This window comes from Euprymna scolopes, chromosome 20 (genome assembly GCF_053919585.1).
Source record: "Euprymna scolopes isolate OS-2025 chromosome 20, ASM5391958v1, whole genome shotgun sequence".
Lineage (NCBI taxonomy): Eukaryota > Metazoa > Mollusca > Cephalopoda > Sepiida > Sepiolidae > Euprymna > Euprymna scolopes.
This window is the reverse complement of record NC_136501.1, coordinates 37885608-37903692: the sequence shown is the minus strand read 5'-3', so window position 1 is coordinate 37903692 and position 18085 is coordinate 37885608. Positions and strand designations below refer to the sequence as shown.

Below are 18085 nucleotides of genomic sequence, written 5' to 3'. Positions count from 1 at the left end.
TTGCCATGTGTCTTTCCATTTTACTCTTACAATGATTTCTGACATCTTTTGTCTATATTTGTACTTATGGCAGATGACTCGGCAGAATGCGTGCAATGGCAGCTGCTCAGGTAGAAGTGAACCATTGTGGAGAGTAGGGCTTGCTGTAGAACGTCCATATGAGAACGTGCACTTCGATGTGTGATTTGCACGATTCAGTTGTCTCATTTGCACACTGTTGCTTACCTCCTCCTTTAGTGAGACGATAATTTTTAGTTATTTTTCTTTTATAAATCTACTCATTCCTGTCTTTTCAAAAAAAATTTTACATCATTAGGAACTTCAGATTTTTTACATCATTAGGAACTTCAGATTTTTTTACATCATTAGGAACTTCAGATTTTTTTACATCATTAGGAACTTCAGATTTTTTTACATCATTAGGAACTTCAGATTTTTTTACATCATTAGGAACTTCAGATTTTTTTACATCATTAGGAACTTCAGATTTTTTTACATCATTAGGAACTTCAGATTTTTTTACATCATTAGGAACTTCAGATTTTTTTACATCATTAGGAACTTCAGATTTCAAATTGTATTTCTCTGTGAGGTCGACATGAGATAAAGAACAATATTCTCACTTATAATGTACAAAATATTAATATTTGCCACTTGTACAACGATTGTTGTAGGGTAGAAATCGAAGGTTTCAGCTGGAGTCAAGTCAATTTGTAAGAATGCTAGGAGTCGCAGTCAGTCAGATATTTTGTAATTTAAAGTTACGATGTCACAGTTTGACATAATGAGGGAAAATCATGTGTTTTTATTGATATACGTTGCTGCAAAGGACAACATGGCCACAAAAATGGGATTCAAGATGCTTCTAGAGAAAAGGCCAAGAGCATGATTGAAAAAATCCAGTGGACTTCCTACTATGTGGGATAAACGAAGAAAAAAAAATGATTTATTATGAAGTAGATTGCATGATTGACCAATTTTGGAATTTAAAATTCTATAAATTTGTTAAATTTAAATCGTATTTTAATTTGATAATTTGACATTTTAAAATTCTATAATTTCTCGTTTTATCTGTATTGGGAATATGTTCTCTGCGTTTTAGTAGAACTCACAGTTCTGTTTGGAAACTGCAAAATGTTAATTTTGCTGTGAAGGTTATGACTTTAAACAATTCATGATGTGGCTAGGTGAGTTGATGATTTTTATTGGTCCCCCGATTTATCGGAGAGGGACCTGTGTTTTCAGCGGCGCCCATGTGTCCATTAGTCCGGACTATTGCCAGATAATTGTCGATTAGTTTTTCCTGAAATTTTGCCACAAATTCTATTTCATTAAATAGATGTGCACAGTAAAAAATTTCTTTTACAAAAATTCCCGTTGCGCTCCCAGGAGCTCAAAAGAGATCAAATGCCCCAAAATGGTAAAAAATTACGCATTTTGTTCCATAACTTTTGATCCATCCATTAGATTTTTTTTAAACTTGGCCAAAATCTGGATCCCATTGTTCTTAATATAAATCCAATATGGGTGACCCTGTCAAAATTCTGGTTCGCGTCCCCAAGGACTTTCAGTGCTAAAAAGCCTCTTTTTGTGACTCTTTTTTTCATATTTGTCAACAAAAACTTGAAGTATATAGTGGTTTTACACATTACAACTGAAATATACATGTGTTAAGGCCTGAAACTGTACCATTATCCATTTACATTGGGATTTGGTGTCCCTAGGAGCTCAAAAGAGGTCAAAAATGCCCCAAAATGGCCAAAAATGACACTTTTTGCCTCATATCGTTGGATCCATCCATTAGATTTTCCTGAAACTTGGCCAAAATGTGGAGGCCATTGTTAATATAAATTCAGTATGGGTGACCCTGGCAAAATTCTAGTTCGCACCCCTCTGGGAATTTTAAGGTTTAAAAAAAAATGCCTTTTTGGAGCTCTTTTTTTATATTACTCAAGAACTTGATATATATGTCTATATAGTGGTTTTCCATGGTGCTGAATTCAAATATACATGTCTTAAGGCATGAAACTGCATCTTTTGTCCATTTTCACTGGGATTCAGCATTCACAGGAGCTCAAAAGTGGTTACAAATACCCCAAAATTGCAAAAAATGACACTTTTTCCCCGTAATTTTTTCTCCATCCATTAGATTTTTTTGAAACTTGGTGAAAATGTGAAGGCAACGTTGGCCTTTCACACTTCTCACATTCATCATTTCTTCACTATTTATTGTGGCGTCATCTCACATACAACACCAGAGGGGGACCACGCACGCGTGGCTTGTTTCATCAAAAAATGACTTCCTGTCTCATTCCCTCCACTCTGAGCGCTGCATGTTTTTCTCTTGAATTGGTTTTTGGACTGCATTCTTCACACAGACATAACAAAGCAGGGGCTTTCAGATTGGAATATTCATTGTTATTTCTGCTATATATTTTTTGTTTCTCCTCAAATTCCTGAAGAGTTACATACTACATATCCTGTCACAGGTAATAAAGTCTATGGTCTTTTCTAAAATACGTCTTATCTTTGGTTTTGAAATGATAATATTCAACTTCATCTCTTATTTTAATTCTATCCATAAATTGCTTATTGTCTGGCAATGTAAATGTTTCAAGATCACCTTCAAATATCCCACTGCTAAAAAAAAAAAAAAAAAAAATCATCACCAAGTTCATTTTTTTTATATGTATGAGAATAAAGCAAACAAGTATAACATGTGACATTTTAATTGATTCTAAAGCCTTTAAAATGTCAATTTGAAAATAATTTCTGGCTAGAATTGAAGTTTATAACTCAAAATCAAGTATTATCGTTCATTTGTGGCACAAAATGAAAGATAAACATTATTTTGCTGAGGTGCTACTAATCTAGAAAAAAAAAAACTTGTGATGTCTTGTTTGCACCTTATCATGTCTTATTGTATTCAATTATGTACTCGTACCATTGGCAACTCTCACCTCATCTATGTATAAATAGTAAGTTTTGTTAAAGGGTAGTTGTCTACCTAAAAAGCAGAAATTACACGACATCCACATATATTCTGATATATTCTTGTTTTAGCTTTGTCACAAATGGATTATGAACATTTAATGGTTAAAAAAAAAATAGTGCACATGCTTTTTAATTCTATGACTCCAAGCACACCAAATAGTCATGTTAATCATATAATCTTGTGTCAGTGCAATTTAATGAAAGTTCCCATGGCTTACTAATATGTATTAGTGGGTCATGAAGTTTAGTATAACTTGATATTTTGGGAAGAAAATTTACCTTCTTCAGATGATGCCAATGAGATTGTAATATATATAAATAATGAAAATGCAGAAAAGGTAGAAATTGCAAAACTTATTTGTTATAACATTTGTTTCCTCCATCCATTACAACTCGCCATTGTATTGCCTTCTATAAATTAAGTTTATACACACAAAACAATGTTTCAAGCAAACTACATAAACCTTTTTTTTTTCTTCTTTTTTTTCTTTTTTTTTTCTTTTTTTCCAGAAAGTTATTACAAGTCATTTGCAGACTTTGTGTTTGGCAGAAAACGTTTTGACAGATTCTTCTGGAATCTCATCGCTTGTTGACTACTTTGATGCAGACATGCGTGTGTGTCTGTTAAATCTTCAGTTTTGGATTAACTCAGGTGGAGACCTTAACAAATACGCCGCCCCAATTGGCAGTAAATCCAAGCCAAAAAAGAAAGCCTCAAAGACTGCAGATAGTCCATCTCCAAAAAATGAAAATCGTTTGACTCATGAAAATTGCCTGGAAAGTTGCCTTGGTCTGAATCCACAAAACGTGAAAAGGTTTTTTAACGACGACCTTATCAAGGTAAGTCACATTTTGATATGTTGTTATGGTACTTATGTAGAATACGGACTGCGCTATTTTTTTAACTTGCATTCTCAAATTAAATTCAATGTTTACAGTATCTTTTTGTTTAAATTGTTGAAAGTACAGAATAGTTACAAAACAGCCTCCCCATGTTAAGAATTGGCTTCTAAATAATAATAATAACTAGCAGAACTCGTGGAAATTCCACGATAGTTGAAAATTTTTAAAACACATTAAAATGATTAAAAAATAAAATAAAACAAATAATGAATTTAAAACAATTTTTGAGCAAATTCTTTTTGGACCTTTTAAAGCTAAAAATAATTGATTTTAAAAATTAAAAAAAAAATTTTTCAATGAAGATTTAACACCCCAACACCTTGTTTGTTTTTTTTTGTTTTTTGTTTTTTTCTGAATAATTTTTTATGTAAATTATAAAGGAACAAATTTCAATTCACTTGCACATTTTTTTTAATTTTAAAAAGAATCTATGATTAAAAACTTAGTTTTTTCTAAACATGACTTTCTTTTTCTTTTTTTTTTTTAAATTATAAAATAAAATAGCCAATTGGAATCCGTAAACTGACAGCCTTGCTTGGGGGGGGGGTTGTAAAATTTTTGAAGAGGAAAAGGTTTTAATGATTTTCAACTGATAAAGAGCGACTATATTCATTTCTCATCAATTAATGTTTGCGATGATGATTTTTTTTTTTTTTCTTTTTACATTTGACATACAGACAAGTAAATTAATATTTAGATAATTTTATTTTAACTATTTTTGGCTAAAAAAACACTGGATAGTTCTAAGGGGAGGTAAATAGCATGTAATTATTGCCAATTTTTTAATAAACTGTGTATTAACAATCATAAATATAAGCTACTTGCCCTGTTTTTAGCATAACTGAGTTACTTTTCTCGTTATTATGTCATGTATAGTGCTATGACAAGAAAGTATTCTTTTCATTATTTTAACTCTCGAGTATGTATCATTGTAAAACTATAAGAATATTCTTTTGTCATAGCCCTAGTCATGTATTCTCAAAACAATATAGTAAGGTTTTTTTATGATAAACATCAAAAACTAGTGTTTTTTAAACAATGCAATAATATTTAAGTACTTCTGACATGCCATTTAAGTAGATATCATTGCTTTTAATTAAAATTGACACAAAGTTCTTTTTTAATCGATTTTTGTGTTTTCTGAATTAGATAGTGTAGTGTAGTTGCACCGGTTTTTCACTTATTTAAAGATTTTTAGTTATAATCTATAAAATTTTTAGTTATACACTATGAAATTTTTAGTTATACACTATGAAATTTTTAGTTATACACTATGAAATTTTTAGTTATACACTATGAAATTTTTTTGTTATACACTATGAAATTTTTTTGTTATACACTATGAAATTTTTTTGTTATACACTATGAAATTTTTAGTTATACACTATGAAATTTTTAGTTATACACTATGAAATTTTTTTGTTATACACTATGAAATTTTTTTGTTATACACTATGAAATTTTTAGTTATACACTATGAAATTTTTTTATACACTATGAAATTTTTAGTTATACACTATGAAATTTTTAGTTATACACTATGAAATTTTTAGTTATACACTATGAAATTTTTAGTTATACACTATGAAATTTTTAGTTATACACTATGAAATTTTTAGTTATACACTATGAAATTTTTTGTTATACACTATGAAATTTTTAGTTATATACTATAAAATTTTTTGTTATACACTTTGAAATTTTTAGTTATACACTATGAAATTTTTAGTTATACACTATGAAATTTTTAGTTATACACTATGAAATTTTTAGTTATACACTATGAAATTTTTAGTTATACACTATGAAATTTTTTTGTTATACACTATGAAATTTTTTTGTTATACACTATGAAATTTTTTTGTTATACACTATGAAATTTTTTTGTTATACACTATGAAATTTTTAGTTATACACTATGAAATTTTTAGTTATACACTATGAAATTTTTTTGTTATACACTATGAAATTTTTTTGTTATACACTATGAAATTTTTAGTTATACACTATGAAATTTTTTTATACACTATGAAATTTTTAGTTATACACTATGAAATTTTTAGTTATACACTATGAAATTTTTAGTTATACACTATGAAATTTTTAGTTATACACTATGAAATTTTTAGTTATACACTATGAAATTTTTAGTTATACACTATGAAATTTTTTGTTATACACTATGAAATTTTTAGTTATATACTATAAAATTTTTTGTTATACACTTTGAAATTTTTAGTTATACACTATGAAATTTTTAGTTATACACTATGAAATTTTTAGTTATATACTATAAAAATTTTTGTTATACACTATGAAATTTTTAGTTATACACTATGAAATTTTTTGTTATACACTATGAAATTTTTAGTTATATACTATAAAATTTTTTGTTATACACTATGAAATTTTTAGTTATACACTATGAAATTTTTAGTTATACACTATGAAATTTTTAGTTATATACTATAAAATTTTTTGTTATACACTATGAAATTTTTAGTTATACACTATGAAATTTTTAGTTATACACTATGAAATTTTTAGTTATATACTATGAAATTTTTAGTTATATGTTATGAAATTTTTTTATACACTATGAAATTTTTTGTTATATACTATGAAATTTTTGTTATACGCTATGAAATTTTTAGTTATATGTTATGAAATTTTTTGTTATATACTATGAAATTTTTAGTTATATACTATGAAATTTTTAGTTATACACTATGAAATTTTTAGTTATACACTATGAAATTTTTAGTTATACGCTATGAAATTTTTAGTTATATACTATGAAATTTTTAGTTATACACTATGAAATTTTTAGTTATACACTATGAAATATTTAGTTATACGCTATGAAATTTTTAGTTATATACTATGAAATTTTTAGTTATATACTATGAAATTTTTAGTTATACACTATGAAATTTTTAGTTATACACTGAAATTTTTAGTTATACGCTATGAAATTTTTAGTTATACACTATGAAATTTTTAGTTATATGCTATGAAATTTTTAGTTATACAATATGAAATTTTTAGTTATACAATATGAAACTTTTAGTTATACACTATGAAATTTGGCTTTGAGAGCAAAAGCAAATGTTCTAATTTTTAACAAACCCGTTTCTCTGTTTCATTTTACTTCAGTCGAAATTCTCAGAAATCAAGGGGGCTCAACTCCTGGGGGTTAACAGTTAATCTCTATTTGAGATACACAGATATTTGAATATTCCATTAAAGTTCTGCCTTAAATTCAAAAATTCTTGAGTTAATAATCACTTGGAGAAGGTGCACCATTCCTTGTAAAAACCAGTATGGGTTAGCCATACCAGGGAGATCTTTTTCATGCCATGAATACTATGCAATTTTGAATATTTAGAGTTTACCTGTAGAAAAAAGTATCTTGATGTCAGTTTTTCCTGACAAAGCCTTGTACAGAGACCGTAGACACTTGAGGGCAGTCTCTAGTAAGCATTCCAGTTCTCTCCTTTAAGTGAGAACTTGAATGCCTACTAGACACTATCCTCGAGTGTCTAAGGTCTCTCTGTACACGGGTTTGTCAGAACAACCTGGCATGAGGATACTTTTCCCTCGAAGTAAACCAAGACCAAGTATTAAAAATCACGTATTTGCTTCCCAAATAAGATCTCTGTATGGCTAACATTATCTTTTATGAAAAATGGTGCACCTTATCCAAGTAATGTTACCTCAAGCAGCAACACGAAGCTGGATACTCCACCAGACTAGATGAATTCTTGCCCTGGAATCTAGTAAGACTAAGCGACATTAAAATCGTCAATTGAGGAGAGGAAAATAATGTTCTCAACTTCTTTACTAAATCGGTGTTTGAGATAAAGAACGTTACTGGAACATTAGAATATATATGTATTTCATATAGAGTTTAAGCGTTAGCCCCAGGTAGGAGGGACCCCCCCCCCCCCTGGATTTCTGAGAACTTCAAATGAAGGAAAATAAAACAAGAAGCCACCAAAATAACTTTTCTACCATTGTTCATGTTCAGTAAAAATCTATGAGCCTGCATTAACTGTTTTTAGATATAACAGACAAAGATTTGGGATACCTAGCATAATAAGTATTCAAGAAAAACAAAATCATATACTTATCTTTTTTTTCCCCTCCTTTTTTCAGGCGGCATCTGAAACCATTTCTTGGGAGGACCTTACTCCTATTTGTTTCCATGGGTATCAACGCCATTTCTCATTGCTTCACCAGCTGTTTGCCTCCAAGCTACCTCTTCCTCAGAAATTCTTCCCACCCCTTCCAAACAAAGTCCAACATATACAGACGGCCAGGAAGAAAGCAATGAATAATAACAATCCTTCACGGATGTTTGATTCCATATCGGACACGGGATTGTACGAGAGTGAAAGTTCCTCATTGGATGACTTTTTAACGTTACCAAAACCCAAAGAGAAGGAAGCTAAAATGGACATGAGCTCTCAACCGGTCAGCTGTTCCCAGGAATCCGAAGCCAGTTATTCCACGAGTCAGCCTGTCGATCCTCAAATGGAAGGTCTCCCATCAGAGGAAAATGTGAATCCAATCTCCGAACTCTCACCTGAAGATCTTTGTCGGCAACGGAACTGCGAAAATAAAATCCTCAACAATCTGGCTAAATTCTACGAATGTTGTTCATATACTGACATGTTTTCAACGTCCTGTGGATACACAGTGCCTGTCAGTTCTTTGTCTCTATCTTCTACTTTTGGTCGATCAACAGTAACGTCAGGTTTGTGGGACGAACTGCCCATGGAAGAGAGTTATTCCCAGGGGGTGCACTGGTGTGCAGAAAGTACAGTTGATCTTGTTGCTCATCTAGAATTAAGGACTTACGTGACTTGCCAACGAGACATTTTCCAAGCATCCAAAAATGTTGTCAGCGGCCACGAACGTTCTATTTCTGTAGCGCCACAGCGACAGTGCTATGGGCTGGCCAGTTTGCAGCTACACGATCAAAGGTACGTGATGCTATCTCTTCCTCTTGCTTGTTTGTTGATTTTCTCGTGAATAATTTTGGTGCTTGTACCTAGACATTCCACACGTGAAATATGACAGTTGTAAAATAAATTTACAAGAAAACTATTTGCGTATCAAGCAAAAGTAGGTATTTACACCAAAAATTACAGAAAATTATTCGACAGAATTTCAATTAAAAGCATCAGTTTTATCATAAACTAGCAGGCTGCATGTCGAGATTTCTGTCGTGCTCGGTCATAAAATGAATTTAGATATGATATTTTGATTCATGCAGATTTTGTATTTATTATTGTAGAGCAAATTCTTTATTATTATTATTATTATTATTATTATTATTATGACAACAGAATATTCTTTTCATTGTTTTGACTCTCGAGTATGTATCCGACACAGTTAATCAACCGAGAACCACATCACTATATAAAAGTATATAAGATATCAACAGATACACACTCGAGAGTCAAAATAATGAAAAGAATATGCTGTTGTCCTAGTCCTAATTATTATATTGTACCCAATATATATAGCATTGATTTCAAAAATTTAAAACCAAAACAACCAGTGCTCCAATCTTAGTCGTTATATAACACTTCAGCCACCATCGATACCATATGAGTTATTGTCGGATGGATAAAAAAAAAAAAACTAAAACTTAAGTGACTTAAAACTAAAAATGTGTGCGTAGGCATGCTCTGAAGTTAGTTAACTCCCGCTAAGATCAACAACTTTTTTTTTTTTTTTTTTTTTTTTTTTCTTCTTTTTTCTCTTTTTTTTCTTTTTTCTTTCTTTTTTTTTTTTTCATTTTGACCCCATGGCTGCTATTTTAACAGGCTAAAAATCAAATCAAAATCGGGCCACATCTCTAAATACTCTGTATCAAATTTCAAGTCTGTAGACCAAATATTCTGAGAAGAGTTTGGTAGAGATTTTTCACACACACACAGACCGACAAGATCACTTTATATATAACAATATATATATAAAAACATTTTTATGTGAGAAAACAATTTCCTCCCAAATTCTGTGTAATTATCCAGAATGTAGAAACTATGCATAAATAGAATTTCGTGTAATAGTTCAATGAAAATAATCATCTAATATGAAAACATAAAAAATTAATGAACGTTCGTTTTTCAAAGGAATATGAAAATTAGTTAACCTTCATGTAGTCGTTCACATATCCATGACCAAGTATAATAATAAGTTCATTTTAATAATTTTTAAATAAAAAAAGTAGGCTTTTAGTATTAATGTCAAAGTGAGACAAAAAATATCGACTTTATACGTATACTAGCAGATGTACCCAGCATTGCCCAGCATTAAACATAACGTTAAATTAATTGTAAAAAAAAAAAATGGAAAGAAACTGAAACATGTGCTTGCAAGTATTACGTTTTTTTTTTTCGAAACAGTTCTTGTAAGTAAAAAAAATTTTTTAAAAATACTCAAGCTGAGATCAAAATCCAAAACCTAAAAACAGTGAGTCCAGTACAGTAACCATTAGGCCAGCTTGTCATGATCTTAAAAAAGTGAAAACGAATTAAAGTTTTCCACATGTCTGAATACCCTATATACCAAATTTCAAGTTTGTAAATCAAAAATTTCTTGAGTATATAGATTGAGAGTTGTCCTCATACGCACACACAAACATTCTCACTTTTATAGATATACCAGATGTACCTGGCATTGCCTGGTAATCAACCTACAGTAAAATTCCTTAAAAGAAATGAAAAAAAAAGAAATTGAAACATGGTCATGCAAGTATTATGTTTTTCTAAACATACTTGTAAGTAAAAAAAAAAAAAAAAATACCTGAGCTGAGATCGAAACCGGAACCTAAAGACAGTAAGTCAAATATGATAACCATTAGGCCAACTTGATATGTGCTATACAAAATATTTTCAAACCTACTTATTCTTAACATAATTTAAACGATTTGCACATGCGCAGTCATGAAACAGTAAACTGACAAAAATTCGATGACTGCCACATACCGATTTCTCAATTTTGACCTGTTAGCAGCCATTTTTACCAGATGGAAACTGATTAAAAAGTTTTTCACATTACTCTACATACCGAATTTCAAGTCTGTAGATCAAAACTTTGTTGAGTATATAGGTTGAGAAGTGCCTTTAAACACACACACACACACGCTCATACATTCTCACTTTTATAGATATATAGGTAGATTTCCAATTCTCTATTTTACATCTTTTATGTAAAGAACAGGGGAGATAATTCATTAAATCTTTTCATTCCAATGTAGTGTCATAACTATACAATAAAATTGATTTATATTTTTAATTCAAATTCTATTCGATAATTTTCCATAATTTTTGGTGTTGATATCTGCTTTTGCCTGATACGTAATTATATTGAATAGTTTTCCTTTTAAATTTTTTTCTAATTGACACATTTCACCTGCGTATTTCTACCTACAAGCACCACAATTTCACATAAGGTTAGGGAATGTAAGTTCAGGGTTTTTTTTTCTTTTGTGATGATGATATTAAAAATGACTGCAAGGAATCCGTTGCGTAACAGAAAAATATTAGGTAAAACATCAGTTGTAAGCGACACTCTTCTGGAGGTTGAAGGTTCAATCTTTAGTGCTTGTAGTACAAAGAATATAGTTGCAAATTAAAACTTTCTACCTGGTCATGGCTGATGGTATGATTAAATAACCGGTTCTGTTTAAAAATGGGTCGATTAAATAACCGGTTCTGTTTAAAAATGGGTCGATTAAATAACCGGTTCTGTTTAAAATTCTGTGCAATTAACACTTAAGATTAAAACAGCAATTCAAATACTGCAAATAATACTTTTTTTTTTTTTTTTTTGTTAGGTAGTGATTTCACAAGAAAAAAATATTTTTGTTATTTAAAAAAAATTTTTTTAGTAAATTAAAATTTACGTAAAATTTAAAGGTCAGATTTCACCAGAACCATCCACAGCTGTTTTCTATTATCAGTCAAAAATTTCAGGATATATCTAGTAGCATAATCCTCACTTAAAGATCAATAGAAAATATTTTCCAGGTGTTTTGAAATATTGATTTACTAGCAGGACTACCTGGCATTGTTCAACAAAATTGTAATATAATTTATATATAACTTCTATCATTTTCTCTGTTTTCTCCTCTGTTTTTCTTTGCCAAGCCTAGTCCTTTCTCTGGACACAAACTTGAGTTGGCATGAATAAAATACCTCTGTAAAAAAAAAAAAAAGCAGAGTTATTTCCCTTTAGTTAGTGGCTAGAAAATAGACTCCATGATAACATTAAAAGATGTGTGTACATTTTGATAACATTGAATGGTGTAAAATGGTTATTTAATCCTAATTAGTGATTTTTTTGTTTTTTAAGATAGCATACATTCAGAGTCATGTCAATTTTTTAGCTTTAGCTGGACATGCAGACATTTGCCCTTCATATAATACTAGCGGGACATACCCGGGTGTTTGTAAGTGTGTGTGTGTTGGGGGGGGGGTAGATCAAAACAAAAACCTGTTTAAATATTAAAAAAACGAACAAAAAAAACAGCAAAAAAAAGTTTGGGGAGGGAGGTAGGCTCGAACCCACGCCCTAAGGTTAATAGTCTGATGACATAGCATGGTGCCACGAAAGCAGGGACTTTAGAAGAGTCGAAAATAAGCGTTTAAATACCCAGGTGGTTTTCTAGGTTAAATATCACGTCATAGCAGTAGCAGAGAAAACAAATTCACAAATTTTGTAAGATAAAAGTTGCTGAAATAAAAGATTTTTACAACGTCATTTCGTTAATCTTAGATATTATCATCTCGGTAGCATATAAAAAGTTATAAGAATGAGCAACCAACCCAAGAGCCAGCCCGAAAAAAGCCTTTGCTGGACATACAGAAAAAATGCACACACACACACACACACATTTTGCCTTTTATATATATACTAGCGGGGATACCCGGCGTTGCCCGGGTGTTTGGAGGTATGTGTGGTGTTAAAGAAATCGGGGAGTGGGGGGGGGGGGATCAGACCCAAAGCCCTGAGGTGAAGTTTGAAAATAAAATTGGCCAGCCAGAATGAATTACTGAAAGATGTTTGAATTTATTTAAGAACCAAATTGACAGGTGCACGCACAGAAGTCGTGGAGCGTTATGACGACGACGGCGACGGAAGCTATTCAGCAAATGAGGTCAATGACCGGGTTTGTTTGTTATAAGCGAAGTAAAAAAGAAAACATAAAAATGAACGTAAAACTTAAGCGGGGGGGGGGGGGTAATCAAAACATCGGAAAAAAAAACTAACGTAAGGCAAACGAAAAAAGAAAACAGAAAAACGAACACGTGAAAAATGGCTTAAATAAGCCTGTTTCGATATTAAAATTTTAAAAAATCGGTGGGTACCCGGGTGTGTGGTCGGGGGTGGATAAGCGAAGTAAAAAAAAAAGAACAGAAAAGCGAACGTTACGTGAAAAATGGCTTAAATAACACTGGTTCAATATTTAAATTTAAAAGTCGAAAAAAAAAAAAAAGAAGACATTTCACATCACAATTCGAACCCAATACGTTTAGATAATGAACCAACACGCTAACCAACTGAGCTAACACGACGTACATGAAGTTTAGTCAGTTTTTCAACTATTTAAAGTATATCAGGTCATTATGTCATCTGGCGCATGCGTAGAACCGGTCGTCGTCACGAGAGGACTGTTTTTGTCGACCCCTCCCCCCTGTCGATAATTGTCGATTTCGGGGTGAAAAAATAAACGTTTTAGGCCAATTTTTCGATATTTTTTGAGCGAAGGATGGAGCTCCAATTAGCAATACACATGAAAAAATTGAAATAGCTTGAAATATTTCAATATTGGTATGCATAGAAAGAGCTTGATGAGCTAAGAAAGAATCTTTTTAAATTTTTAAAATCTGATTAAAATTAAAGAAGTTATGGCTATTTTTGTGCCACACACGTTTGGATATTTTTCCCTCTTTAAGACCATATGCATTTCGTCACATTTTTTACACTACTTTTTCAGTAAAAATGTCATATCTTTAAAACACAAGACTAAGAAATGAAATTTACCATATAAGTGTATTTTTGTACAAGGAATCAGAATATGCAACTGAAAATCTCCCAAAGTTTATGGTTTCCAAATAATCTGCAGTAAATGTGCATAAATATGCAGCAATTCCTTAAAAATGCCATGTATCCATAAACAGAAAAGAAGTTGGAGAACTCAAAGTTGAATTGTAATGTGCTTTATGTACAAAAAACTTAAATCTAAACCTAAGACCATTTAAAAATGAATATATTGCAATATTTCTTTGGTATTATTGTAGATTAACACCTTCTGTTTAACCCCACTCAACTCCTTCTGACCACCCCTCCAAAATGTGATTCTACTTTTTTATTATGTATAAAATGCCATGAAAAACTTTAATGAAAGATAAACAAATTATTTTAGAATTGAATGTAAAATAATTTCCTATTACAGGTCATTCTAGCATTTTAGGGCAGTTAACTGGGTTTTTTTCTATGGGAAAATATGCATGCTTTTTTTTTTTTTTAAGATGATTATGTGTAGTTTTAAGAGGGTTTCTATGCAATGAGAATATGGGGAGGGTTGCCATTCGGACTTTGAATTAATTGTAGGGCTAAGGAAAATTATGTGTGAACATACTGAAAACTTGACAGAGACAAAGCTAACAAAAACAATATTAGAGGGGGGAGCGGTTAGTTTCACAAAAATTTAATGTAAAATAATTCACCATTTTCTGGCCATTCTAGCATTTTAGGACAGTTAACCAATTTATTTTTATGTGCATTTTTCTTTAAGGAAGGATCTATTTTTTGTTTGTTTGTTTTAGATGCTTGTATGTGGCTTACAGAGGTATTTTGTTGGGGGGGGGGGCTTGCCACTCGAACTTAGTGTTATTGTTAGGGTTAAAGAGTGTTTTAGGAGGAGACTTGCCACACATAATTTGGATTAGAGGTGAAGTTAAGAGAGCTTTTTTTCAAAGAGAGCGTTCAAAAATTTGTTGATTTCTATTTTCGAGGTTGAAGGTGTTAATTCCATAGGCCGTTTATACTACGCTGGAGCAGGTTGTAAAAATATCTTTCGCTTAATAAGTAGAAAAAAAAAATAACAAAATAAAAAGCTTCTTAATTGTAGTTTGATGTGTTTTCTAACTGCTTTTAAAATTTCAAGAATATTGATATAGATTTTGAGGGTTTGTATTACTATACACATAGATTCGAAAAAGTTGTCAAAAAAACAAATATATAACAAATAAATGTTATCAAAAGCAAGTTACTTTTCTACCTAACTGGATAATTTTTTAGTGTTTTTATTTAATGTAACATGTTTATTCAGCTTGAAAACAGTGTTTACCGATGTTTTGGAAAATTTAAAATGGCGCCGACTCTCTTGAAACGGTAAGTTTGGGGAAAAGAGTTAAAAATAAAAAAGTAAACAAAATACTGCTAGAAACTCGCTCAATATATGTTACCATGACATAGGTTGACATATATTCGGTGAGTTTTTAACAGTATTTTGTATAGTTTTTTTTATTTTTAACTCCTTTTCTCAAACTTACCGTGTCAAAGAGAGTCGGGCCGGGCGCCATTTTTAATTTTCCAATACATCGGTAAACACTACGTTTTTCAAGCTGAATAAACATGTTACATTAAATAAAAACACTAGAAAATTATCCAGTTAGGTAGAAAAGTAACTTATCTTGCCTTTGATAACATTTATTTGTTATATATTTGTTTTTTGACAACTTTTTCGAATTTATGTATAAACGAGATTTTGATACTTATTTGGATTTTGAAAAAAAACATTTGTGGCTGTTCGCAGTAAAACATTGTTTTAATTCGCTGTTCAAAACTAATTTAAAGAATAAAAGTGCATGCAAGCTATATATCTACAAAAGTTTATTTTGTTTTTTTAACCATGTTTTTAAATTTGACGAGAAATGTGAGAAATTGCAACAGATTCATAATGCCGAATTGGTTGGGATTGTTGTTATTATACATTCTGAAAACCGAATAGTTCTAAACTAATGTTATTCTGATAACAAAATAGCTCTAACATATAAGAACATTTATATTCATATTTTCATGTTTTTCTTAATTCGTTCTTGAATAAAAATTAAAGAACGCATGTTGTTTACACTGTGCTATCGCTGATTCTACAGGCTGGAACTGCTGCTGCTGCTTCTAGTAATACTAACTTCATTTGACCAAATTCGAGAAATAGAAACAATTTTTTTTTCGGGTAGGTCTTTTTAAATTATCAATTACCGCGGTCCTATTCAACATAAAATAATACTTTTAATTGATAAAGATAGTAAAAAGATTGATTTACTTACTACTGGGTGTCCGAAGAATTTTTTTTTCAAAATGTTCGATACTCGTCATATTAAAGTCTTATTTTTAACACGACAAAAAAAGAAATGGTCAAAAATATTTCGGACATTTGACAGTATTAAGATTAACACCTCTTCTGATTGGTTCCCAAATTTCATGACGAAATTCTTCATACAATCACGGTACGGACCTTTAGAAAACAGGGGGGGGGTCATTACAAAACCTTACCGAAAACGCCATTTTATGACGTTCACATTTTTATCACTTTATTTGCTTAAAACTCTTAAAATATATAATGTACATTCATATTTATTCATTTATTTGAAAGTATATTCATTTCCGAACAAAACAGTAGTAATTCGAAGGCTTGAAGTGCTTTGGTTTAAAAAATATGGCTATTTTAGTAGAACTACCTTGAAATCTGTGATTATCCAAAGCGTTTTTTCGTCCGTGTGTATTACTACTTCAATATGATACCGAATTTGTGAATTTTTCTTCTGTCTGTTGAAAGTTTTTAGCAGACACACAAACACACATACATACATACACACATTTTCGCTTTTATATATATATAGACTAGCGGGGTACCCGGCATTGCCCGGGTGTTTGGAGGTGTGTGTGGTGTTAAATAAAAAAGAAAGAAGAAACCGGGGGGGGGGGGGTAAAAGTTTGTAGGATCGAACCCGAAGCCCTAAGGTGAAGTTTGAAAATAAAATCAGCCAGCCAAAATAAGTTACTGAAAGATTATTAAAATTTATTTAAGTAAGAACCAAATTGACAGGTGCGCACACGGAAGTCGTCAAGTGTTACGACAACGACGTAAGCATTGTTATAAGCGAAGTAAAAAGAGAAAACATTAAAACTTAAGCAGGGGGGGGTAATCAAAACATTTTTAAAAAAAAACTAACGTAAGGCAAATGAACGATGAAAACAGAAAAACGAACACCTGAAAAATGGCTTAAATAAGCCTGTTTCAATATTAAAATTTAAAAAATCGGTGCGTACCCAGGTGTTTTTGGGGTGTGTGGTCGGGGGTGAATAAGCGAAGTAAAAAAAAAAAACAGAAAAATGAACGTTACGTGAAAAATGGCTTAAATAACACTGGTTCAATATTTAAATTTAAAAAAATCGAGAAAAAAAAGACATCTCACACCACGATTCGAACCCAATACGTTTAGATAATGAACCAATGCGCTAATCAACTGAGCTAACATGACGTACATGAAATTGGTTCAGTTTTTCAACTATTTAAAGTAAATCAGGTCATGACGTCATCTGGTGCATGCATAGAACCAGTCATTGTCACGAGAAGAACGTTTTTGTTGGCCCCCCCCTCCCACACACCTGTCGAAAATTGTCGATTTCGGGGTGAAAAAATAAAGTTTTTGGCCAATTTTTCGAGTGAAGGATGGGGCTTCAATATGATACCGAGTTTGTGAATTTTCGTCATGTCTGTCGAAAGTTTTAGCAAACACACATACATACATACAAACATTTTCACTTTTATATATATATATATATATATATATATATATATATATATATATAGACTAGCGTGGGGTACCCGGCGTTGCCCAGGTGTTTGTAGGTGTGTGTGCTCAAGCGGGGGTGGGGGGTGTTAATCAAAACATAAGAATAAGCGAAGTAAAAAAAAAAAACTAGCGTAAAGCAAACGAACGATAAAGAAAGCACAAAACAGAAAAACAAGCGTTAAAACTTCGTTAAAAAAATCTGAAAAATAAAAAAAACATGTGAAAAATGGCTTAAATAACCCTCTTTCAATATTAAAATTTAAAAAAATCGAGAAAAAAAAAAAGACATCTCACACCACGATTTG

General features: G+C 31.1%; 1 protein-coding gene across 1 annotated transcript in view; it reads left to right on the top strand.

Annotated features, from left to right (window-relative positions):
• LOC145241394 (ATPase family AAA domain-containing protein 5-like) overlaps positions 1-18085 on the top strand; it is a 119036-nt gene that overhangs the window by 97876 nt on the left and 3075 nt on the right. The window contains exons 15-16 of the mRNA XM_080104319.1: positions 3505-3834; positions 8056-8885. Coding sequence (XP_079960445.1) covers positions 3505-3834; positions 8056-8885 — 1160 coding nt within the window. The remainder of the gene's footprint in view (positions 1-3504; positions 3835-8055; positions 8886-18085) is intronic.